We start from the raw sequence: 25,072 nt of genomic DNA, 5'->3' as shown, positions 1-25,072 counted from the left end.
TTTAGTTGTGGCATGCAAACTCTTAGTTGCAGCCTGACTGTGGGATCTAGGTCTCTGACCAGGGATCAAACCTGGGCCCCCTGCATTGGGAGCTCAGAGTGTTAGCCACTAGACCACCAGGGCAGTCCCCTAAAGTATGATTTTTTTAAAGTGGCTAATTTAACTTAAAAAAAAAAACTCTCTCATGGGACCATAATTTTTTTTAATTACCTTAAAAAATCTCTCTGATACATACATGTATATATGCATGCCCCAAAACAACCTATTTTTTAAAAGACCCACCTTAGCTCTTTTCCCCAAATTCCTATCGTACACAAATTTTCTCTTCTTTTTGGAAGATTCTTTTTTTCTTTTCTTGTTTTGTTTTCTTTGCTTGTTGTGTGTGTATGTATGTGTGTGTGTAAGAAGGAAGACTATAGTTAAAGAAAGGATTATTAGAATTATTTGTAAACTAAATAACCTTCACCATGATTTTAACTTTCATTTTGGGTAGAACCACAGACCTGGAGAAAACCCTGAAAATGGCACAGGGTTCAGCCCTAAGGCTAGTTTGGTGACGGTGTGGTAAAGCCAATGAAAATGACTAAAAAAAACTTTTAATGTATTCATATTAAAACATGGTTGTAACACTTTATCAACTAGGTCTGGTAGTTCTATTGTTTTATTTTAGAAGTTATCAGAAAGTTCTCTCATATCTACTTGTTTTATTTATTTATTTATTTATTTTTCCCCTGCTGTGCCACACAGCATGCAGGATCTTAGTTCCCTGACCAGGGTTCAAACCCACGTCCCCTGCACCAGAAGCAGGGAGTCTTAACCACTGGACTGCCAGGGAAGTCCCTCTACTTGTTTTATTTATTTATTTAAATAGATTTATTTATTTATTTAATTTTGGCTGTGTTGGGTCTTCATTGCTGCACACAGGCTTTCTTTAGTTGAGGCGAGCGGGGGCTACTCTTCATCGCGGTGCACAGGCTTCTCATTGTGGTGGCTTCTCTTTGTTGTGGAGCACGAGCTCCAGGCATGCGGGCTTTGGGAGTTGTGGCACACAGGCTCAGTAGTTGTGGCTCACAGGCTCTAGAGCACAGGCTCAGTAGTTATGGCACATGGGTCCAGCCGCTCCGTGGCGTGTGGGATCTTCCCGAACCAGGGCTCAAACCCATGTCTCCTGCACCGGCAGGCGGATTCTTAACCACTGCACCACCAGGCAAGACTCCCCTCTACTTGCTTTAATTGAAAGTATTTCTGCTCAGTCCACAGAGAGAAAAGACCTTGTCAGTATAGTCTTTACATAAACTGTTTATAATTGGCAAAATAAATTGAGTCTTCCCTTGCTTTGCTCTAGACAAAACAATCTAATTCCTTTAACTTCTTCCTTATGAGGTAAGACTTTTCTGGTGAGTTGTGATTACACCATGAGCTACTTTATCTTCTTCCTTTTTTTTTTTTTTCAATTACACCATGATTTATTTTATCTTTTCAATTTTACCCCAAGGTCTAAAGCTCCAGTCTCAATCAATTTTTAACTGACTTTAACTTCTCGCCAAAAAAAAAAAAAAAGATTAAAAATGGGGAATTCCTTGGGAGTCCAGTGGTTAGGACTCCATGCTTCCACTGCAGGGGTCATGGGTTCCATCCCTGGTCAGGGAACTAAGGTCCTGCATGCTACACAGCTGGCAGGGGCAAAGGGGGGATTTTAATTTCTCTGTAACTCCCAACTCTCCTAAACTGACTTAGACTGTATTCTCTCCTCCTAGACTTCTTTGTTAACCATCTCCACTTACTTAAGTCCGCTTAATACTTCATACACCTCTGAGAACCTGGTATCTTTTCCCCAAATCACAAAAGGGTTGTATCTAACAACAAGAACTCCACTAAAGCATGTGTCAAGTAACATTCCAGATCCCAAAAGTATTCCAATAACCTTCCCTCTCCCTCCAAAACAAGTACATTAGAACTTAGCTACTAAGAGTACCAGAGTAAAAGACACACCTGTTAACCTGTTAAAAAGTAAAACAGCAAAAATCCCTAAAAAGACAATGACCTGTAAACAATTCCATTATACAACAGAATTTGCATCAATAGCTACCAAAGCTTTTTCTATCTAAACCTAGGCCTAATTCTCATCACTCACCTTGTTTCAATGAGGTAAGCAGTATATGTTTCTTGCATGTTCATGGCATTCCTCCCAGTTCGCTTTTCTGCTTCTGAAACACTAATTTCTATCTTCTTCAACCAAAAATTATTTTCCATCATCTGAATAAAAACAATGGAAGAACAACAAAAAACCTTTAAAATTATATTGAAAACACCCTAGCTATTTTAATAAAATCCATTATTAGTACATATTTTGGGCCACTTTTTTATATCTCTTAAGTTGCTAGGGGTTGCTAAATGATATCAGCAAATGCCATGCCTCTTTTTATCAGCATATTGTAGCACATTAAACTTTTCCAGAAGCTATTTTAACAAGTGCCATATTAATTATTAAAATGTAGGCAAGATTATAAGAAAAAAAATTAAGATAAAATGTAGACATTTCACACAGTAACCAAGAATAAACCTACATAGAAATACACATGAAAAAAATCTAAAAACACTATACACAAAGACAAATGATGCTCAATACTGATATCTAATCTTTTTTAAATATTTATTTATTTATTTGGCTGCGTCAGGTCTTCATTGAGCCATGTGGGATCTTTTGTTGAGGTGCTCATTGTGGCGTGCGGGCCCTTCCTTGAGGTGCATGGGCTCTTCCTTGCGATGCACAGGCTTCTCTCTAGTTTTGCTCTCTCGTTGTCGCGTGGGCTCCAGAGCACGTGGGCTCTGTAGTTTGCAGCATGCAGGCTAAGTTGAGGCGTGCAAGCTCAGCAGTTGTGGCGCACAGGCTTAGTTGCCCTGCGTCCCCGGTACTGGAAGGCAGACTCTTTACCACTGGACCACCAGGGAAGTCCCTGATATCTAATCTTTTTATTTTACCAAAGTCAAATCTCTATCTCAAATATAAAATACTACATATATGGCAAAATGTGAGATTTTTAGCAGGCAGGTTAAAAAAAAAAGCAGGAGTCGTCACATATTTAACCATAAATTTGCCTAAACTTTTTTTTTTTTAATTTATTTTTGGCTGTATTGGGTCTTCATTGCTGCGTGCAGGCTTTCTCTAGTTGCAGCGAGCAGGCGCTACTCTTCGTTGCAGTGCGCAGGCTTCTCACTGAGGTGGCTTCTCTTTGTTGCGGAGCATGGGCTCTAGGTGTGCGGGCTTCAGCAGTTGTAGCATACAGGCTCAGCAGTTGTGGCTCACAGACTCTAGACCGCAGGCTCAGTAGTTGGGGCGCACAGGCTTAGTTGCTCCATGGCATGTGGGAGCTTCCTGGACCAGGGCTCGAACCCGTGTCCCCTGCATTGGCAGGTGGATTCTTAACCACTGCACCACCAGGGAAGTCCCTGCCTAAACTTCTTGGCAGTGATTAACAGGCTCCACTGTGAGAAAGCAGGTTTTCCTATTTTTTTCTTAAATATTGCTTTTATTTATTTATTCATTTTTTTATTGAAGTATAGTTGATTCACAAACTTGTTTTAGTTTCTGGTGTACAGCAAAGTGATTCAGTTGTTATATATATATTCTTTTTCATACTCTTTTCCACTATGGTTTATTAGAGAATAATGAATACAGTTCCCTGTGCTATATACAGTAGGACCTTGTTTATCTGAGACAGCAGGTTTTAAGAACAGGAGACTTCTTTCTTTTCTGCTAGATCATCCCAAGGTCTGTATCAAAGCACCGAAGAAAATGACAAAGACATCACAGGTGGTTCACAGGCTCTTTCTGTAGGAAGTGTGCCACTGAAGAAGGGTCTTGAATATATCCAAAGTAACTCCAAATTAAACAAGAAAGACACAGTGAGACCATGCGATAACTGCTATGCTTTGGTTTTTTTTCTCCCTTGCTCACTTTTAAAGTTCAGTTGGTTTTCATTAAAAACTCTGTACTATATTATAACTGGAGTTAGTCTGTGAAGAAGAGATATAAGTAAAAAGATGGATACACCAAAAGTTTAAAGAAAAAGATGCATGCAGTAAAACCCATGATGATACTCTATACAGAAAATTAAACCTGTGTACTATGAAGAGAAAATAAGCTATGTGACAGTACACAAAATTAAATCAGTGATGAATAAAGATGACACACTTAGGACGTACCGCCAAAAATGTTAAAGAAAAATGGAGGAGGTAAAAATGCTAAAATTAGGACAGAGAAGAGCCAACCCAAAACAGAACAAAAACGAAAACAAAAACCACTCTGCTGTCAAACAAGACACTTTTATAAAATATAAGTTTTATGTTTATGTACTAAAAGAGAAAATAAGACAGGAGAAAATCATTCAATTAAAAGAAAGCTCAAAAAATTACATAAGCACAAACCACTCAAAGTCAGGGTTATGAAGCCCTCACTGGTTGAGATTATACATATAAAAAATTTGGGCCCACAGCCAAGCACTGATTTACCATCACATACTCCAGTGAAAAATTCTCTGAATTCTGGAAGCACATAACTGATAAAGCAAATTATTTCCCAGCCAAAAATATAATGCATGTGAGTCATAAATTTACCCCATTATGCCATCCAATTACACAGAAGGAAAAAATAAAAGAATAAAATCAACTATCATAAAAACTAAAGACTGGCATACAAAAATACCAGCACGGTTTGGGAGATGATATAAAATTGCTTATCCTGTCACACTAAAGTACAAACAATGCCAAGAATAACACAACTAATACCATAATTGTTAAAAGGACACATTCAAAATATTGAGAAATGGATAAACTTGGTAACTGGAAGACGGGACCGGGAGTGTGTTTTAAAGAGAGACATAATATATTATTTTTTTTAATTGAAGTATAGTTGATTTATAATGTGTGCTAGTGAGACATGACATTTTAGATGTATTAAAAGCGGACTTCTCATTAAAGAACATCACTAAAGAGTGATGCTACACTCACATCCTACACTTACATTCAAAGGAATAACATCCCAAATGTAGATGCTTGATATGTGAATCACTACTTTCTACCTAACTTAAGACCAAATAAATATAGAAGATGGACATATTTAAAAGGCTGATGAAATTCTTTATTTTCAATTCAGTGAGTAAAAATGAATATAATCTATTTTAGGTTTTAAAAATGTTGCAAACAGTGAAACAGTACAAGCAAGCATAAAACAGATAACAGTGATAAAAGGAACAATAAGAAATTATTAATTCAATATCTGAATATTTACTGAGTATCTATCAATACAATGACAGTCCTTAGGAATGGGAAGATAACTGAGAAAAGGTGCCTGAGTTCAGTGGTTCACTGCTTGCCTGAGGAATTCTCACAATCTAGTAGCTAATGTTCATCTGTGGCGTCCTTTAGGATTAAAGACAAAATGAAGACAAATGACAACCTTAATATAACAACTTTCAGGACTGTAGATGAAAAGAGTTGGTGTATCTATAGCACTCATTTAGTTAATCTTCTTTAAATCACACAAGAAAGAAAATCTATCACATTCACTGTTATACTACAAATTATGGGGAAAAGATAAAATTAAAACAGTCCAAAAAACAGGCAGATGGAGATGAGCATGGAGCTAACTCAGAAGAATAAGAATGCAAAGAAAGAAAAATAAATAGCAAAAAATAAAATAGAATTCTAGGCTGTAAAACTGACACTGCAAAAAAATCAAAACAGTAAGATGGTAAGCTCTCCCAAAATGGTAATGAAGAAAAGACCCACAAAAAGTGAAAATGATGAAAGATGATTTTAAAAAAAGGAAAACTAAGAACGAATGCTTAAATAATAGAAGTTCTTGAAGAAGAAATCAGAAGAAACAGAACAGAGATAATAATCTGTATAACTAAAAAGGAAACCAACAAAAATCCTTTCTGGATTGAAAAAATTTTTTCTACAGCTCCAAACTGAAAGGCATGTGGTCCACATATAATGATTTAGAAAATTAAATATCTTCAGCATACAGAAAAAAATCCTAGATCATTCCAATAGATGCAGAAAAAGCTGTCAACAAAATTCAATATCCACTTATGATAAAAACCCTCCAGAAAGTAGGCAGAGAGGGAACCTCCTTCAACATAATAAAGGCCATATATGACAAACCCACAGCAAACATCGTTCTCAATGGTGAAAAACTGAAAGCATTTCCTCTAAGATCAGGAAAAAGACAAGGTTGCCCACTCTCACCACTATTATTCAACATAGTTTTGGAAGTTTTAGCCACAGCAATCAGAGAAGAAAAAGAAATAAAAGGAATCCAAATCGGAAAAGAAGAAGTAAAACTGTCACTGTTTGCAGATGACAGGATACCATACACAGAGAATCCTAAAGATGCTACCAGAAAACTACTAGAGCTAATCAATGAATCTGGTAAAGTAGCAGGATACAAAATTAATGCACAGAAATCTCTTGCATTCCTATACACTAATGATGAAAAATCTGAAAGAGAAATTAAGGAAACACTCCCATTTATCACTGCAACAAAAAGAATAAAATACCTAGGAATAAAACTACCTAAGGAGACAAAAGACCTGTATGCAGAAAATGATAAGACACTGATGAAAGAAATTAAAGATGATACAAACAGATGGAGAGATATACCATGTTCTTGGATTGGAAGAATCAATATTGTGAAAATGACTATACTACCCAAAGCAATCTACAGATTCAATGCAACCCCTATCAAACTACCAATGGCATTTTTCACAGAACTAAAATCAAAAAATTTCACAATTTGTATGGAAACACAAAAGACCCCAAATAGCCAAAGCAATCTTGAGAAAGAAAAACAGAGCTGGAGGAATCAGGCTCCCAGACTTCAGACTATACTACAAAACTACAGTAATCGAGACAGTATGGTACTGGCAGAAAAACAGAAATGTAGATCAATGGAACAAGATAGAAAGCCCAGAGATAAACCCACGCACATATGGTCACTTTATTTTTCATAAAGGAGGCAAGAATATACAATGGAGAAAAGACAGCCTCTTCAGTAAGTGGTGCTGGGAAAACTGGACAGCTACATGTAAAAGAATGAAATTAGAACACTCCCTAACACCATACACAAAAATAAACTTCAAATGGATTAAAGACCTAAATATAAGGCCAGACACTATAAAACTCTTAGAGGAAAACATAGGCAGAACACTCTGACATAAATCACAGCAAGATACTTTTTGACCCACCTCCTAGAGAAATAGAAATAAAAACAAAAATAAACAAATGGGACCTAATGAAACTTAAAAGCTTTTGCACAGCAAAGGAAACCATAAACAAGACAAAAAGACAACCCGCAGAATGGGAGAAAATATTTGCAAACAAAGCAACTGACAAAGGATTAATCTCCAAAATTTACAAGCAGCTCATGCAGCTCAATATCAAAAAAAAAAACAACCCAATCCAAAAATGGGCAGAAGACCTAAACAGATATTTCTCCAAAGAAGATATACAGATTGCCAACAAACACATGAAAGGATGCTCAACATCACTAACCATTGGAGAAATGCAAAATCAAAACTACAATGAGGTATCACCTCACACCGGTCAGAATGGCTATCATCAAAAAATCTACAAAAATAAATGCTGGAGAGGGTGTGGAGAAAAGGGAACCCTCTAGCACTGTTGGTGGGAATGTAAATTGATACAGCCACTATGGAGAACAGTATGAAGCTTCTTTAAAAAACTAAAAATATGGGCTTCCCTGGTGGCGCAGTGGTTGAGAGTCCGCCTGCCGATGCAGGGGACATGGGTTTGTGCCCCGGTCCGGGAAGATCCCACATGTCGCGGAGCGGCTGGGCCCGTGAGCCATGGCCACTGAGCCTGCGCGTCTGGAGCCTGTGCTCCACAACGGGAGAGGCCACCACAGCAGTGAGAGGCCCACGTACCGCAAAAAACAAAAAAAAAAAACTAAAAATAGAACTACCACACGACCCAGCAATCCTAGTACTGGGCATATACCCTGAGAAAACCATAATTAAATAAGAGTCATGTACCAGAATGTTCACTGCAGCTTTATTTACAATAGCCAGGACATGGAAGCAACCTAAGTGTCCATCGACAGATGAATGGATAAAGAAGATGTGGCACATATATACAATGGAATATTACTCGGCCATAAAAAGAAACAAAACTGAGTTATTTGTAGTGAGGTAGATGAACCTAGAGTCTGTCATACAGAGTGAAGTCAGAAAGAGAAAAACAAATTTCATATGCTAACACATATATATGGAATCTAAAAAAAAAAAAATTGTTCTGAAGAACCTAGGGGCAGGACAGGAATAAAGACGCAGACATAGAGAATGGACTTGAGGACATGGGGAGGGGGAAGGGTAAGCTGGGACGAAATGAGAGAGTGGCATGGACATATATACACTACCAAATGTAAAATAGCTAGCTAGTGGGAAGCAGCTGCATAGCACAGGGAGATCAGCTTGGTGCTTTGTGACCACCTAGAGGGAAGGATAGGGAGGGTGGGAGGGAGATGCAAGAGGGAGGGGATATGGGGATATATATATATACGTATAGCTGATTTACTCTGTTATACAGCAGAAACTAACACAACATTGTAAAGCAATTATACTCCAATAAAGATGTTAAAAAAAAATCCTAAGAAGATTAAGGAAGAAAAATAAAAAACAAGACCACTATAAAAGAATAAAGATCAGATTTGTCCTAGATTTCACAATAATAAAGTCCAAATGACAAAGAAGCATCACGCATACAGGACATGCTTGAAATATTATAAAACATACTAACATATTGTTCCTTTAAAAATACTTTACCCCAGCAGGGGTTTTTTTTGTAGAACCTGATACTCTGTTCCTAAAACTTATAAGGAAATACAAAGGACCTAGAATAGCCAAAACAATTTTGAAAAATAACAAGTTGCAGGACCTACACTATTCAAAATTTATTAAAAAGCTAAACTAATCAAGACAGTGAGGTATTGGCAGGACAGACATAGAGATCAATGGGTCAATGCAACAGAAGTGAGAATCCAGAAATAAACCCTTACATTTAAGATCAACTGATTTTAATAAACACACCAAGGCAAGTCAACAGCAAATGGAGACCCTTTTCAACATACAGTGCAGGGACAACTGAATAGCCACAGGCAAAAAAAAAAAAAAAAAAGTAGACCCTTTACTCACACAGTACACAGAAATTAACTCAAAATGGCTTACATACTCAGATATAAAAGCTAAAACTGGGCAATTCCCTGGTGGTCCAGTGGTTAGGACTCTGCACTTTCGCTGTCGAGGGCCCAGGTTCAATCCCTGGTCGGGGAACTAAGATCCTGCAAGCTGCTCGGCATGGCCAAAAAAAAGCTAAAACTGAAATTTCTAGAAGAAAACAAAGGAGAAAATCATCGTGATCTTGGGATAAGCAAGGAGTTCTCAGATACAATACCAAAACAACAACCTATAAAAGAAAAAAAATTGATATACTGGACTTTGTCAAAATTAAAAATTTTTGCTCTTGTAAAGACACCATTAAGAAAAAGAAAAAAGCCACAGCCTGGGGGGAAAAGAATCTCATTAACTGATTAAAAAAAGAAAAAACTTGTATCCAGAATACCTGAACAACACGTATATACAACTCAGTAAAAAGGAAAACCACCCAATTTTAAAATAAGCAAAAGATCTGAATAGAATTTCACCAGAGAAGACATACAAATGGCAATAAGCACATGAGAAGATGCTCAACACCAGGAGTCATTAGAAAAATGCAAATTAAAGCCACTTCACACCCACTAGAATGGCCATAATCAGAAAGATAGACAATGCCAAGTGCTGGCAAGGATGTGGAGAAATGTGAGCCTCATAATTGCTGGTGGTAATGTTAAATGGTACAGCTGCTTTGGAAAACAGTGGCAGTTTCTTAAAAAGTAAACATAAACTTACCATATAACCCAGCAATTACGCTCCTACAAGTCTAACTCAAGAGAACTGTAAACATACATCCCCACAAAGACTTGCACAGGAATAAATATTCATCATAGCAGTAATATTCATAATAGTTAAAAACTGAAAATAACCCCACTTCCATCAAATGGTGAATACACAAAATGTGATGTATCTATACAATCGACTATTATTCAGTAACAAAAAGAAATGACTAATACATGCTATAATATTGATGAACCTCAAAAACATTATAAGAAGGCAGACTCAAAAGACAACAGAGTGTATGATTCCATTTATATGAAATACCCAAAAGACAAATTGATAAAGAAAGCAGACAGTGGTTGCCTAGGGCTAAGGGTGGGAAGGGGGATTAACTACAAAGGGGAATGAAGGAATTTGGGGGAATGACAGAAATGTTCTAAAACTAGGTTGCAGTGATGGTTGTGCAACTCTGCAAATTTACTAAAAATTACTGAATTTATATACTTATAATGACTGAATTTTACGGTATATAAACTATACCTTAATAAAGTTTAATAAATAAAATAAAATCCATGAGTCCATAATGAAACACACAAATAAACAGAAATTTTGATGAGGAACAAGATATTTTCATAGTTTCAAAGTATGTCTCCACAAAAAGAGATCAGATTTGTGGTACCAGAGGTGAGGTATGGGGGGAAAAAGAACTGGATGAAAGCAGTCAAAAGGTACAAACTTCCAGTTATAAGATAAATAAGTACTACAGATGGAATATACAACATGATAAGTATAATTAACACTGCTGTATGTTATTTATGAGGGTTGTTTTCTTTTTTTGGTTGCGTTGGGTCTTCCTTGCTGCACGTGGGCTTTCTCTAGTTGCTGCAAGCAGCGGCTTCTCTTGTTGCGGAGCACAGTCTCTAAGCACACGGGCTTCCGTAATTGCAGCACGCAGGCTCAGTAGTTGCGGCATGCGGGTCCCTAGAGTGCATGGGCTTCAGTAGTTGCGGCGGGTGGGCTCAGTAGTTGTGGCTCACGGGCTTAGTTACTACGCGGCATGTGGGATCTTCCCAGACCAGGGCTCAAACCCGGGTCCCTTGCATTGGCAGGCAGATCCTTAACCACTGCACCACCAGAGAAGCCCCTACGAGAGTCGTTAAGAGAGTAAATCCTATGAGTTCTCATCACAAGAAAAAAAAAAATTCTTTTCTATTTATTAAATTTTCTATCTATATGAGCTGATCGATGTTCATTTCATGAATACTGCAAGTCAAATCATTATGCTATATGCCTTAACATATATAGTGCTGTATGCCAATTATATCTCAATAAAACTGGAAGAAAATAAATTATGTCCACAAAAAATTAATTACAAAGGGAAAAAGAGTAAGTTTATATTGGAGAAGACTGGCAGAAAAAGTGACCAAATCTAATCGTGTGCAAACTGGTAAGAAGCAATTAGAAGAACACAGCATCACTTTAGTGGCAATTTCTGCCAAAGAAGCATAACCTGAATTTAATCATGAGAAAACATCAGGCAAACCCAAACTGAAGGGACTTCCCTGGTGGCGCAGTGGTTGAGAATCCGCCTGCCAATGCAAGAGACACGGGTTCGAGCCCTGGTCCGGGAAGATCCCATATGCCGCGGAGCAACTAAGCCCATGTGCCACAAATACTGAGCCTGCGTTCTAGAGCACGCAAGCCACAACTACTGAGCCCATGCGCCACAACTACTGAAGCCCGCGTGCCTAGAGCCCATGCTCTGCAACAAGAGAAGCCACTGCACTGCAACGAAGAGTAGCCCCCACTTGCCACAACTTAAGAAAGCCCACACACAGCAACGAAGACCCAATGCAGCCAAAAATAATAATAATAATAATTAATTAATTAAAAAAAGAAAAAGAGAGAAATATAAGAGGGCACTACATGAAGTAATGGTTAAGTATTGTTTCCTGAAACGCTTATGTATATAAGTATATGTATACTGACTATGACTAAAAATGTATTTTGTACTGTGAGTTGCCTTCAAAAAAAAATCTGAGAGCGCTGAGGTAGAAAATGAGGAAAACATTCTTGAGAGTGACTTAATTATCTGCTACTAAACTGATAAATTCTGTAACTATGCCTATACATTTTCTTTTCCTTTTTCATGTTATCTTCACCCACAAACGCTTATCTTCACCCACAAATGCCTCAAACCTTCCCCACAGTTCTGGCCTCCTCCACTCAGCTCTGTGCTGCCAATCTGTGAGGATGCTAATTGTGTATAGACATTTTCAAGCATCGGTTGCTCAAGCAGTCTTAGCCGCGACCAGCACTGCTAGGCCTAGACCCCTCTCCCTACAAAAATCATTATGCATCCCTCAGGCAGTGGTTCTTCTCTGAGCAAATACTGTTAACTGCCAACTCAATGGAATCTTCCAGCCTAAAAAAGTATTTTTACGTCCATTCCCTTGCTATTTCCTCTCTCTTCTGCCAGGACTAATTACTACTCTCTTGGAGACTGAATTCATCTCTCATTTTTCATATTCTAAACTACTTTAAATAAAACTGACAATACTTAAAAAAAAATAGACTCTTCCTTATAAGGAAAAAGTATGAAAAGAAAGGAGACTTCTAATTAGACAATGTAAAGAAAGAGGATGAAGGCTCACAGAAAGAAAAATAAGAGAATACAGAAAAAGAGTTTACAACAGAATTTAAAGAATCTTAATTAGTGACATTTAAAACCAGAAAAGATTTGCAACCCTTAGACAGGGCTTGTTTCCACTACCCCTAGGTGTAGGGCAACTGGTACAATTTCCTCTCCAACCAAAATGTGCAGTCAAAAGTAAGGCTGATGAGGCTTTTTGCCATCTCTGCCCACTACCTGCATAGGTATCTTTGTGGTGAAAAACTGATTGATAAATCAACACTTCGTTCAGGCCTCTTTTTCTTAACATAACAACTTAACCTTAACTAAAGGAAAAAATTTTAAGTACAGTGTTTTACAATTTACAAGACTATTTTTAACTTTTTTTTTTTTTTTTTGGAATGAAGCTGCATGCCATAATGAACAAAGCACTGATATCAACGCCAGGCAGACCTGGTCTCAAATCCCAGCCATGCCAGTGACTAGCTTGTGACTTTGGCCAAATCACTTCTCTCTGAGTCTCTGCTTCCTCATCTTTATATGTCTTTTGGGGGTAATTCTGAAAATTAAATGAAAAGTAGAGCCTTACTGTGCCTAGCACAAACAACAAATGTAACTTACATGTCTGCCCAGACCACATTCCTATCTACCAGTAACAGTAGCAGCCTGGCTGTGGTTACTGCAATACTTCTCAACTGGGGATGGACTGGAGTGGAAGAGGGGATACGAAGAGGGACCAGCAGACCTTCTAAGGAGGAGACTGGGGAATCTTTTAGGAGGAGGGGACAACGTACACAGTGCACAACATACACACATGTGAATGTGTGTTTTTAAACTCCTGGTGATTCTGAAATATTTGTCCAAATGGCTTCTATCTCTATAAATTACAGAGTTGTTTGAGGAAAACTCTTAAGTTTGGGCAATAACGAATGGTCTCCTGCAACACATATTTACTGAAGAGTCAGGTAATACTGTGTAACTACAACTTTTACTGTACGATGGCATATTTGGGTTTTCAAATATCTTAAACTGAACACAGAGGAGTTTTTTTAATGAGATATTTATAATCACTTTTAAATAAACATAAATGGATTTTATATTATAGTTGCAACTTCATATTAGTTATTAAGTATCCAAAGGCTTTCACAAAAAAATTACCAAAATGTTCATCGTCATAATCAAAACTAAACTCATGATGTAGCTAACAAAAGATATGACTCTTACCTTTTGAAACAATCTAAAATTGCTTTAACACATATCCACAAGACTGGCAAATAATTTAAAGTCTGAAAATATTAAGTGTTGATAAGGACAGAGAGCATGAGGCACTACCAATGGGAATACAAATTGGTATACTCACTCTAAAAAACAATTTGGCACTACCTACTACCCTATATCCTATGCTACCACCCTATAATCCAGCAATTCCACTGTTAAGTTTACATGAGACATTTGCGCCAAGAATATGCAGGAAGAAGTTCATGGTAGTAATAACTTTTAGAAATAGCAAGAATCTTGTAACAACACCAGTGTCTGTAAACAGAAGAAAAGAGAAATCAACTGTATAATATCTATAAAATGGCATACTATAGAGCCATGAGTATAAATGAACTAAACTACATTTTCAATGAATCCCCAAAACATTATAGAGCAAAGAAAGGAAGTCATAGTAAAACTAGTCCACTTATGTAAATTTCAAAATCAAGTAAAACTAAACAACATATTGTTTAGGGACACTTACCATAAGATTGTTTTTAAAAATCTAGAGAATTGATAATACAAAATTCAGAATATAGATTACTTCTGTGGTGGAGGGAGTGGATGTAACCCAGGAGAATATATGGAGGCTTCAAAGGAACTGATAATTATTTTGTGAGACCGTTCTCTGCATTAACGGTATACTTCACGATAAAAGTTCCTTCCTTCCTTCCTCCCTCCCTCCCTCCCTTCCTTTCTTTTTAAGAGAACAGAAAAACTAAGTCACAGATGGGAACCTTCATTAAAAAAGCAAATCATTTAAGAGCCAAGTTTATGCACTACAGAATACACACACTTTTCTCACATTTCGTATGAGATACTGACTTCTCCACAAATAATTCTAGAATTTGGGAAGAAATTAAATGAAAAAGTTAAAATTCACCCATAAAAGTCTTCATGCTATCCTATATATCTCGACATTTCCCCCAAGTAGGCAAAACGTTCAACTCCAATGTTGAAGTTCCTAGCCAGTTAAGTCTTTCTAGCTTCAGTCAGCAAACAACTTTAACTTTTCTTTATCCATTGATCATAAGGATGGGCAGTTTTGCATTAGCACTAACACCTGTTTCAGAAAAAAAAGAAGCAAAATGGACGAGCAATGCACTCTCTGATTAGGGTGGTCTGATGAGAAGTATTCCACTGAGTTTCTGAATCGCTTCAGTTCAACCTGGTCTACCCATCCTGCATTATGCATGAAAATACTTCGGAATGAAAGCAATTACAAATATAAAATGATGCATTTTCTCCTTTCCTCAAGCAAATGAAAATCACTAATTACCAAAGGAGCTTCGCAAAGCAGATACATGGGATATCCACGTCACGTCTCCACTGGGAGATACAGCACCGACCCCAAATAAAGAAATTACAGTCAAACGAGAAGGTTTTTTTAAAATCTTTTTCACTTGTACTTTTTCATGACTCTAACACTTTACTCCATCTCCTGATGGTGACACCAAGCCAACCACCCTTACTGCCCCAGACTTGTTCTGCAAGTCCCCCATTCTCTTCCTTCTCAAACACCGCTGCCACTGCCCACGGTGCCTCCGTTAAGCCTTCTACTCCGCACACCCCCTTACAAGATGCCAGAAACATCAGCGTTCCTCTTCAGGTCCAAACTCCCAGGCTCCCCGACCCTGAAAACCGCACCTACGCCAGCCTGGCGCTTCCCGGGCCCCATCTCCACGCCCGCCGAGCCGCACCCACAGAAAGCCCTCCGCTCCCTTCGCCGAGCCCCCTCCACCCTTCCCGTAGTCCTGCAGCGCCCGGCGCTCGCCCCCTACTCAGAACCCTCATTTCCCACTGAGCCTGCCCCCGGCTCTGCACCTGTGGCCCGGTCCTTCCACCCCGCTTCCCAGTCACCGCGGGGCCTCTCGGCCGAGCCCACCAGCCCCGGCCAGGCTAGACCAGCCCAGCCTTGCCCGCTAGGCCCCGACCCAGGCCGGGCGACCTCTGCCGCCTCTTCTCCTCACCGTGCCGTCCCCGGGGCCCTCGTCCCGGGCCCCCTCCGCTTCCTCACCGACCGCAGACTCCAGCCCAGCGTCAGGGTGGCCCAGCGGCTCTAGGGTCGCAGGCTGCAAACGCCGCTCGGGGTCGGGAAGCGCCTGCTCCATAGCTGCGGTTCGGTACGGCGGACACAGTGCGCCTGCGCCGCCTCGCCCAGCTGAGCCCGCCCCTCCACCCGCGGCCGCTGCCAGGCCCCGCCCCCTGGGCCTGCTGCCTCCCCACCTGGCCTGGCCTCGCTCGCGGCTGCTGCTGAGGCAGAGAGGGCTCCTGGGCGAGGGCTGAAATTGGGGATGGGGCTAGGAAAGAAGGGCGGACCTACAAGGGAAGTGGTCAGCTGCTAAGCCAGGAGACCCAGGAATCCGGGAGAACTGGTTGAGAGAGAGAAAGAGAGAAAGGCAAGAGGAAGGTTAAGATCAGAGTAGGTACTGGAACTATTCAGGTCGGTGATCACATAAAGAAAAATTGAAACTCAAAAGAAATAGGAGGTTGGGGCTTCCCTGGTGGCGCAGTGGTTAAGAATCCGCCTGCCAGCGCAGGGGACACGGGTTTGAGCCCTGGTCCGAGCAACTAAGTCCGTGAGCCACAACTACTGAGCCTGCGTTCTAGAGCCTGTAGCCACAACTACTTAGACCTTGTGCCACTACTACTGAAGCCCGCCTGCCTAGAGCCGGGGCTGGGCAACAAGAGAAGCCACTGCAATGAGAAGCCCGCACTCCGCAAGGAAGAGTAGCCCCTGATCGTGGCAACTAGAGAAAGCCCAGGCAGCAGGAAAGACGCAACGCAGCCAAAAATAAATAAATAAATAAAAAGAAATTGGAGGTCACAATCAGACGTCTCCCTCTTGGCCTCTATCTTGCCTGCCATTATTGGTTCCATTCCTCGCCCCACCTACCCCCACACACACCCGGAAAGATCCGAGCCGCATAAATTATTATCAGCAGGTTGAGTAACACAATTAGCAAAAGGTAACACTTTTAAGTGTTTGAGAAAAGTTAAGCGCTTGGCTGAAGCCGTACTTGAGTTCTATCTTAAGTGTTTCTTGAAGCCCTGGAGATATCTGATAATTTTCTACAAACACCTCAGTTGAATTTTCGAACGTGCTTCCTAGACAAGGGTTCACTATGGTACCCTGATGGGAAGCGCTCACTGGGTGTACCAGACTGTGGTACCTTGAAGTACCCTGTACACAAAGTCTGGTCATCAATTTTTCAAGGAGAGAAACTGATCTTTCTGCCCAAATAACTTGGCCGTTCAAAGCTGTGATACACAATTTTCTCCTCCTCCTGATACTTCCTCTGGCTTGGTAGCGATTTTTCCCATTCATCCCTAAAACCTCAAGTTATCATGTCCAAGTGCTATTATCACTTTGTTCAAAAATCGGTTATGACCTTTCTCATATTTTTTTTTACAGTTATTTACTTATATGTCGGTCTGCCCCAACTAGGCTTCAGACTCCTTTAAGGTAAGGATCCTATTTTATTATTTTTTTTCTTACCAAACCTAGGACATTTACTCAATAAATGTTTAAAGGCATTTAATCAGTTTTTCAGGGAATATCCGTGCTAGGCAAATTCTCAGGAATTTTTTTTTTCTTAGTTCCCCCACCAGGGATTGAACCCGGGTCCTCGGCAGTGAGAGTACAGAGTCCTAACCACTAGACCATCAGGGAATTCCCAGGAACCATTTTTAAATCAGAAGACTATTTTATTAATTTACTATAGGAGAAATAGATATCTTCTTTCCAGGGACAGATATGTTATCTGTTATCCTGTGCCCTTTTCCCAGTTTTGAGATACCCAGGAAACTAAGTCCTAGAGCCATTGGGATAAGTGCTCTGTGCTGGTGACGTGAGCATCTCACCCTGCAGTGAGTAGTGTTAGAAAACAGTATTCAACTGAGTAAACTTTGAAGATCTTGTTGGCTTTATTCAACAATTCATGGAGCAGGCAGCATCCCATGTAGCAGATAGAAAGGCATTCCAATGAGCTGTACAAAATGAAAAACATTTATAGGAGGGAATGGGGGCCAGGAAGTTATACTAGCAAAAAGTGGATTGGCTGTGGCAAGGACACTTTCCTTTAGGGGACGGCAGGGCTCTAACGAACAGATTACCTCACTAGTGCTGACCAAGTAGTTCCTGGTTGACTGGTTTAAGATTCCATTTCGGGGAGAGCTGAAACTATAATTAAGTTAAATATTAAGTCCCGGTTTGGTGATGTGTGGTTAGCATAAGTGACTCCATTTGGGGCCTGTTGTCTTGTTTTAAACAACTGGAACAAGGAAAAGGACTCGGGGCTTTACAAAGCAATCACCTGAGGGGAGGCCACAGTGCTATCTGTGGTTTCTAAAAAAAACCAAACAAACAAAATACTGAAAGAGTAGGGACATCTGTTTCCCCTTCATTCACACCTCTTTTTTTGTGTGAAAAAAAAATTCAAGACTGCCTTTGAGGGGCTTCCCTGGTGGCGCAGTGGTTAAGAATCCACCTGCCAATGCAGGGGACACAGGTTCAAGCCCTGGTCCGGGAGGATCCCACATGCCGCGGAGCAACTAAGCCCATGCGCCACAACTACTGAGCCTGCGCTGCAGAGCCCACGAGCCACAACTACTGAAGGCTGCGTGCCTAGAGCCCGTGCTCTGCAACAAGAGAAGCCACTTTAGTGAGAAGCCCATGCACCACAACGAATAGCCCCTGCTCGGCACAACTAGAGAAAGCCCACGTGCAGCAACAAAGACCCAACACAGCCAAAAATAAATAAATAAATAAGTTAAAAAAAAAAAATACAGGGCTTCCCTGGTGGCGCAGTGGTTGAGAGTCCGCAGGCTGATGCAGGGAACATGGGTTCGTGCCCCGGTCCGGGAGGATCCCACATGCCGCGGAGCGGCTGGGCCCGTGAGCCATGGCCGCTGAGCCTGCGCGTCTGGAGCCTGTGCTCCGCAACGGGAGAGGCCACAACGGTGAGAGGCCTGCGTACCGCAAAAAAAAAAAACAAAAAAAACAATATCTAACAAGATATTTTTTTAAAAAGACTGCCTTTGATATCCATTTTAAGTCGTTCACCTAGATATAACTTTGTTCCTGTATCTTCTTAAGAGATGGCCTTGAAGAAACCAAATTTGAAAACTCAAAAGGGTGTTGAAGTGTCTAAAATAAGGATAAAAAGGATTGCATGTTCATTTTCCCTTATCTCATATACATATAATACATGTTCATTGTGGGAAAATTAGAAGATAGTTATGCATAAAAATAAAAGCTGTCCATGCTCCCACACCCAGAGATAAACACTTCACATTTAACATATATCCATTCAAATATCATGCACACATAGAATAAAAATGGAACCACACTACAATGCTAATTTATAATTTATTTTATCCACTTAGTACAGTAAGAACACCTTTCCATGCAATTAAATATATTTCTACAGAATCTTCTTAAAGGCTACACTTTTGTAACAAATTGTAAAAAATTTTGTATTGTAAAAAATTACTATAACTTATTTAATCTTATAATCCTCAATAGTTATAATTTGATTCTAAGCTTGACTTTTACAAACAACACTGCAGTGACCATCCTTTTATATAACACCTTTGAGTACCCAACCAGTTATTTCCTTAGGCTAAATAGGCATTGGAAGATTTACAGAAAATTTCATTTAAGCTCTGATAGTACCTGAGGAATTATCTCTGCTCTATTACAAAATAATATATTTCTTAAAAATTGATATTTGTGGGACTTCCCTGGTGGTCCAGTGGTTGGGACTCCTCGCTCCCAATGCAGGGGGACCAGGTTCGATCCCTGGTCAGGGAACTAGATCCTGCATGCTGCAACTAAAAAAAAGAGATCCCAAACGCGGCAGCAAGGATCCCACATGCCGCAGCTAAGACCTGGCATAGGCAAATATTTTTTTTAATTATTAAAAAAATTGATATTTGTATCCACTAGATAATACATCTTACCCTTGGGGCTGCCTATAAGCTAACTTTTTTTTTTTTTTTTCCTGGCCGGCTGCTCTGCCCAGCTTGCAGGATCTTAGTCCTCCGACCAGGGACTGAACCTGGGCCCCTGGCAGTGAGAGCACCAAGTCCTAATCACTGGACCACCATGGAATTCCCAAGAAATTCTTTTTAATAAAGAGACAAAACTAGTGTTTATGTTAAGAGCCTGGGGTGGGAGAAGAAATGGTATCTCGAGCTTTTTAATGGGTCCATCTTTTGGACACCCTATCTTGAAGTTTTTATGTGCTTGGCACTTTACATACATTTTCATGAAATGCCCCTGCAAGGCAGGCATTATTTTCCCCATTTCACAGAGGAAGAAGCAGGCTTGGGTAATATTTGACAAGGTCACATAGCCAGCAAAAAAGGGGAAGACCTGAGATTCAAACCCAGATTTACAGGATATCCAGTATCCAAGCTCTTGGGCCATGCTGCTCTGGATGGGGGAGAGGAAAAAGAGCGATTCTTCTGGAAAAGGAGGCAACTGGCAGAAATCGAGGGTTCATTCCTCACCTGAAAACCCAGAGAGAAGCACATTTCCTTGGATTATGAAGGCAAAGTCACTTCACTGGCTAAAGTCTGGGAAAGCCCAAAGCCAACTCCATGGGATTTCCAATACAGGTGCTCTCTGTTCTTCTGATTCAGACAGGAGAAGGATACCCACTCCAGCATCCCCCTGGGGGAGGGCCTCAATGGGAAAAATCTCAGGAGCAGGGGTGACCGGCCAGGGCGGCTCTAAGGCTGAGTCGCCTTCTGGGTGGACACTTTCCCCACCTCATCCAGCCAGAGGAACTTCAGTCTCTTATATCTGAATAGCATGATTTAGGCTTCCATTTTGTCATGAGTTTAACAAATATTTACTGAGCTCCTGTGTTAGCCTAGAAACTCCATGTAACACCCATTCTCTGCTCTCCATCACCCAGGTTCTGTCTTCCCTCCCCAGGATTCTCCTCCTGTGTCTGGCCGGCCCCCCAGGGTCTGGGAAGGTCACGTTCTTGCTCTGAAACTACACTCTTCGCCTTGACCAGCAACCAGCCCCAACCCCACCCCGTCTCTCATTTTAGTGTCGGTGTGGGTGACATCTGCTTCATGTATTTTGAAGATGTATATTAGGTACATACACATTCATGACTGTTAAGACTTTCTAATGGAATTGGTATTTTATCATTGTGAAGCGTCTCCGTCTGTCTGCTGATACTCTTTTTCTTAAAGCCCATTTTGTCTGATATCAATATGGCCACACCAGCTATATAGTGCTTATTGTTTTGTTCGCATGGTAGATCTTTTTCCATTTTGTTATCTTCAACCTATCTGTGTCTTTATTTAAAGTTTCTCTTATAGACAGTATAAGTGGAGGGGGGAGAGGAAGGCTGCATTTGTGAGAAAATTTAAATTACCATCAATCAGTTTAAAACATTTATGTCTTGCGTGGAATCTTCTACTTGGAACTTCTGGTATCATTTGCCCCATGCTGTGTGGACTGCCACACGGGAACACTTTGCTGTCACTTATCAGAGGCACAGCCCTCCTAAGGGGGATCCTATTCTTCTTCAGCCAACTGGCCAACCACCCCTCAGAGAGCAGTGGTTCCCAGGGTAGCAAAGCAAGGGGAGGGGCATGGCTGTGAATGCGGACACTCAGGAGCAGAATTAAGGGAGGGCAGGACACAGGAGACAGGGAGCAGCATCTGGGATCTTCCCTCTGCCTGAGAAGCATCCTGTCCAACACACGTTCAGAAAGGTGAGCAAGAAACAGGCAAGAGATGTAAGCTTTTGTGACTGATGACCTTTGGGTAGCTTTTAAATTGTTTCTCCCTAAACTATTTTGCCCTTTTTATTGAATCTATAGAATAAAGGACCTTCCAAATACGAGAAATAATTGTAAGTAAGTAAATTTATACTGAATGTACTTTGCCCTGTGTTTAGACTGGTTGTTTTCTCGACTTGGGATTTTTCCATGACCTCCTTCCCACATACTCATTAACCCTCTTCATCGAAGGCTGTCTTTTTTCTGTTCTGGCACGTCTCATCTTGTTTACTAGCTCTGTCTCCTCTTCTGGGCTAATGAACTCAGCAGTAAGAATGGGGTGGGACATGCCTCACGTCTCTGTGTCCCCTGCACTCAGCATATAGGTCTGCTGAACTAGTGAATGAGTGGGAGGGGCGTAGCATACAAGGCAAAACAAGCAAACAAATAATAGCCAACCACACTTTTACTTATGAAAGCCAGCCAGGCCTGCCTACCCTAGCTCTCACTGTACCAAGCAGGCCCAAAGAAAGCCCATCCAGCTTCTGCAGGCAACTCCTCACACAGGAATTCTCCCCGAAACTGCAAGGAAGGGGGGAGGTAAGAATGGTAGAATGGTTACGGTGGAATGCTGGCCAGTGCTGTCTCCTCTTGCATCCCTTCCCCAATCCCAAGGTGGGCCCTCCTCCCTAGCCCCTTCCCCACGGGCTTGGTCCTGTGAGGACCCCAGCTTGGACCCTGAGAATCATTTCCTTGAGATTGAGAGGCAAGCAGCAGGAGTCACTGTGTCCCTGTCTGCAGCTGGGCCCTAATCAGTCAGATCTCTGCTTCTACCAGGAGTGTCTCTGAGCCGCCCTACCATCCTCACCTCTCCCCTTTGTTAGGAAGGAAAAGCGCTGACACTGCAGAGATCTGAGTCAACTGATTAATCCCAGAAACCACCAACTTCAGCCCTGAGGGGAATGGCAGAGGAGGGTTTTTTTTTTTTTCTTTTTTTTCTGTGTAAATAACCCAAACTGGAGATCATAGGTAAGATATTATCTCAGAGATCCTCTAATCCAACCCCGTCATTTTTCTGATGAGGACAGAGAAGCCCAGAGAGGCAGTTCAACTTGCCCACAGTCACTGCTAACAACCAGTTAGTAGCAGAAGGTGGTTGGGACACAGCTCTGGTCCCAAACTCTGATTGAGGGGCAGAGAGTGCCTGGTTCAGCTTTTTCTGAAGGCCAGGTGAACTCTCTCATGGGAATAGCCATTTCCTTGCCTGGAGGGGTGGAGGAGGGGGGAGTTTTTTCTTTTCCACTTGAGGAGGGATGAGGTGCTGGGGACACAGCCACAGGTATCTATCAGCCAGTGAATGAATGAACAAATTGTGGTATATTCCAAACAATGAATTCCTATTCAGCAATAAAAAAGAATAAACTATTGATACACGAATCAACATGGATAAATCGCAGAATAATTATATTGAATGGAATAAGCCAGACGCCCTCCCAAAAGACCATATTGTTTGATTGTTTATATAAAATTCTAGAAAACTCGAATTAATTTATGTGACATAAAGCAGATTAGTGAGGTAGTGGGTTGAATGGTGATCTCCAAAAATCACCACTGGTGATTGGTGACGTCCTGATTTCTGGAACCTGTGAATGTTACTTTACTTAGAAAAAGCGTCTTTGCAAATGTAATTAAGGATATTGAGATGAGATCATTGTCTTGGATTATCCTGGTGGGCCTTAAATCCAGTGTCAAGTGTCCTTATGAGAGGATACCAATACAAGTAGTCCCTGGAAATGGGAAAGAGGTGGAGAGAGGGGAGAGGTGGGAAGGAGAGATTACAAAGGTGTAAGAGTAAACTTTTGGGAATGATAAATATTTTCATTATCATGATTGTGATGATGTTTCATGGATGGAGACGTATGTCAAAACTTGTCAAATTGTATACTTTAAGTCCATTATACATTAACAAAACTGTTAAAAAGATGAAAGATCCATGGGTCTAAAACAAGATTCCACTCGCAATATTCTGGCTTTTTGGAAGTAGTCCACATAACGTTGATATGTGGTGCATTCTCAGAAAACTGATCATGAGATGAAACACCAACATATGAAGAACAGCTGAATAACCCCAGAATATTAAAATTCGGATAACTGACATATATATTAATATATAAAGTAATCAAATATATTAAGTATTGCAATGTACAAAACATTCTCATCTTATATGGACTTCATTAGAACTGAGACCAATGACATCCTTGTAGTGAGATAGATTTTGATGCCCCTCTTTGACTTCTTCTGTTGGATCTTCTGTTTTTCATGATCTCTTATCTTCTCCAATTCCTGTTGTTGTTGCTTTTTTTCTCCCTCTTCTTAGGTTTTGCTGGAGCATGTACTTTAATAACTTCCAGAAAAGGAAATGCTGGCATAAACGTTTTTTGAAATCTTGCATGTCAGATTTGTCTTTTGGCTGGGGACAAAATGCTAGGCAAAATTGCTCTTTTGTCTTTTAGCTTTCAGGGATATTATTGAGAAGGCTGATGCCATTCTCTTTTTAGAATCTTCTCTTTATCTTTAGTGTTATGAAATTTCACCATGATGTGCTTTGGCTTGGGCTTTTATTTTTTCTCTATTGTGCAGGGTATTCATGGCATTTCAAATGGATTCACATCATTTACTCTGGGAAATTTTCATAAATATATACATACACATCATACACACATATACATATATCAAAATAGTATCATTCCTTCCATTGGTTTTCTTTGCCTGGAATCCCCACTAGTTACATGTCAAGACTTCCTGGATTGCTTCTCTCATTTCCGTATCATTTCTCTCCTATTGTCCATTGTTCATTCTTTTGTTCTGTTTGCTGAGAGCTTTTTCTCACTTAACTTCTAGACCATGTATTGAGTATTTAATTTGAACTATCATATTTTAAATTTCCAAGACCTGTGCTTGTTCTCTGAACAGTCCATTTTAAAAATAGCATTTTGTTCATGTTTCGTGGAAACAATATCATCTCATCTGCCTGAAGATTTAATTTTTTCTGAAGTTACTTCCCCTGACTTCCTGAATTATCTGCTTCCTCTAATTTCTTTTCTCCTGTTTGTTTTGATCTCTCTTTTATTTATGTTGGAAGCTTTCCTCAAATGTCTGCTGATCCTTAGCTATTAAAACGAGCCATGATATGTTGTCTATATATACAGTGTGGTGGACGATAGATATGTGTAATGTATTGGTGAGAGGGTGGAGGGTTATGTTGGAGGAACTGCTGACTTGGCTTTACTGTAAAGTACTTAACAGGGTTGTCAGCTGAGCTTTTTGCTGGTGGACCCTTCAAATATATTGTAGGACTTTTTTTTTTTCTGGAGTTGTTCTCCTAAAAGGGATCTTTTAATCTCTCGCCTAAGGGTATAAGCCTGACTGCCAATATTTTGGGAATGGGATAGGGAAGGGCTGAAAAACCCGGTCAATCTCT

General features: G+C 40.4%; 1 protein-coding gene across 2 annotated transcripts in view; it reads right to left on the bottom strand.

Annotated features, from left to right (window-relative positions):
• Positions 1 to 15,961, bottom strand: part of SNX4 (sorting nexin 4) — a gene marked incomplete at its 3' end in the record, with an annotated part of 62,707 nt that extends 46,746 nt beyond the window's left edge. For both annotated transcript variants that reach the window (XM_082655237.1, XM_082655236.1), the window contains exons 1-2: positions 15,813 to 15,961; positions 2,135 to 2,256 (exon numbers count right to left, since the gene is read on the bottom strand). In XM_082655237.1, the coding sequence (XP_082511363.1) occupies positions 2,135 to 2,256; positions 15,813 to 15,953 (263 nt within the window). In that variant the 5' untranslated portion in view covers positions 15,954 to 15,961. The remainder of the gene's footprint in view (positions 1 to 2,134; positions 2,257 to 15,812) is intronic.
• Between the last annotated feature and the right edge of the window lie 9,111 nt (positions 15,962 to 25,072).

This window comes from Grampus griseus (genome assembly GCF_964374135.1).
Source record: "Grampus griseus genome assembly, chromosome: 5".
Classification (NCBI taxonomy): domain Eukaryota; kingdom Metazoa; phylum Chordata; class Mammalia; order Artiodactyla; family Delphinidae; genus Grampus; species Grampus griseus.
This window is presented reverse-complemented; position numbering and strand designations above follow the sequence as displayed.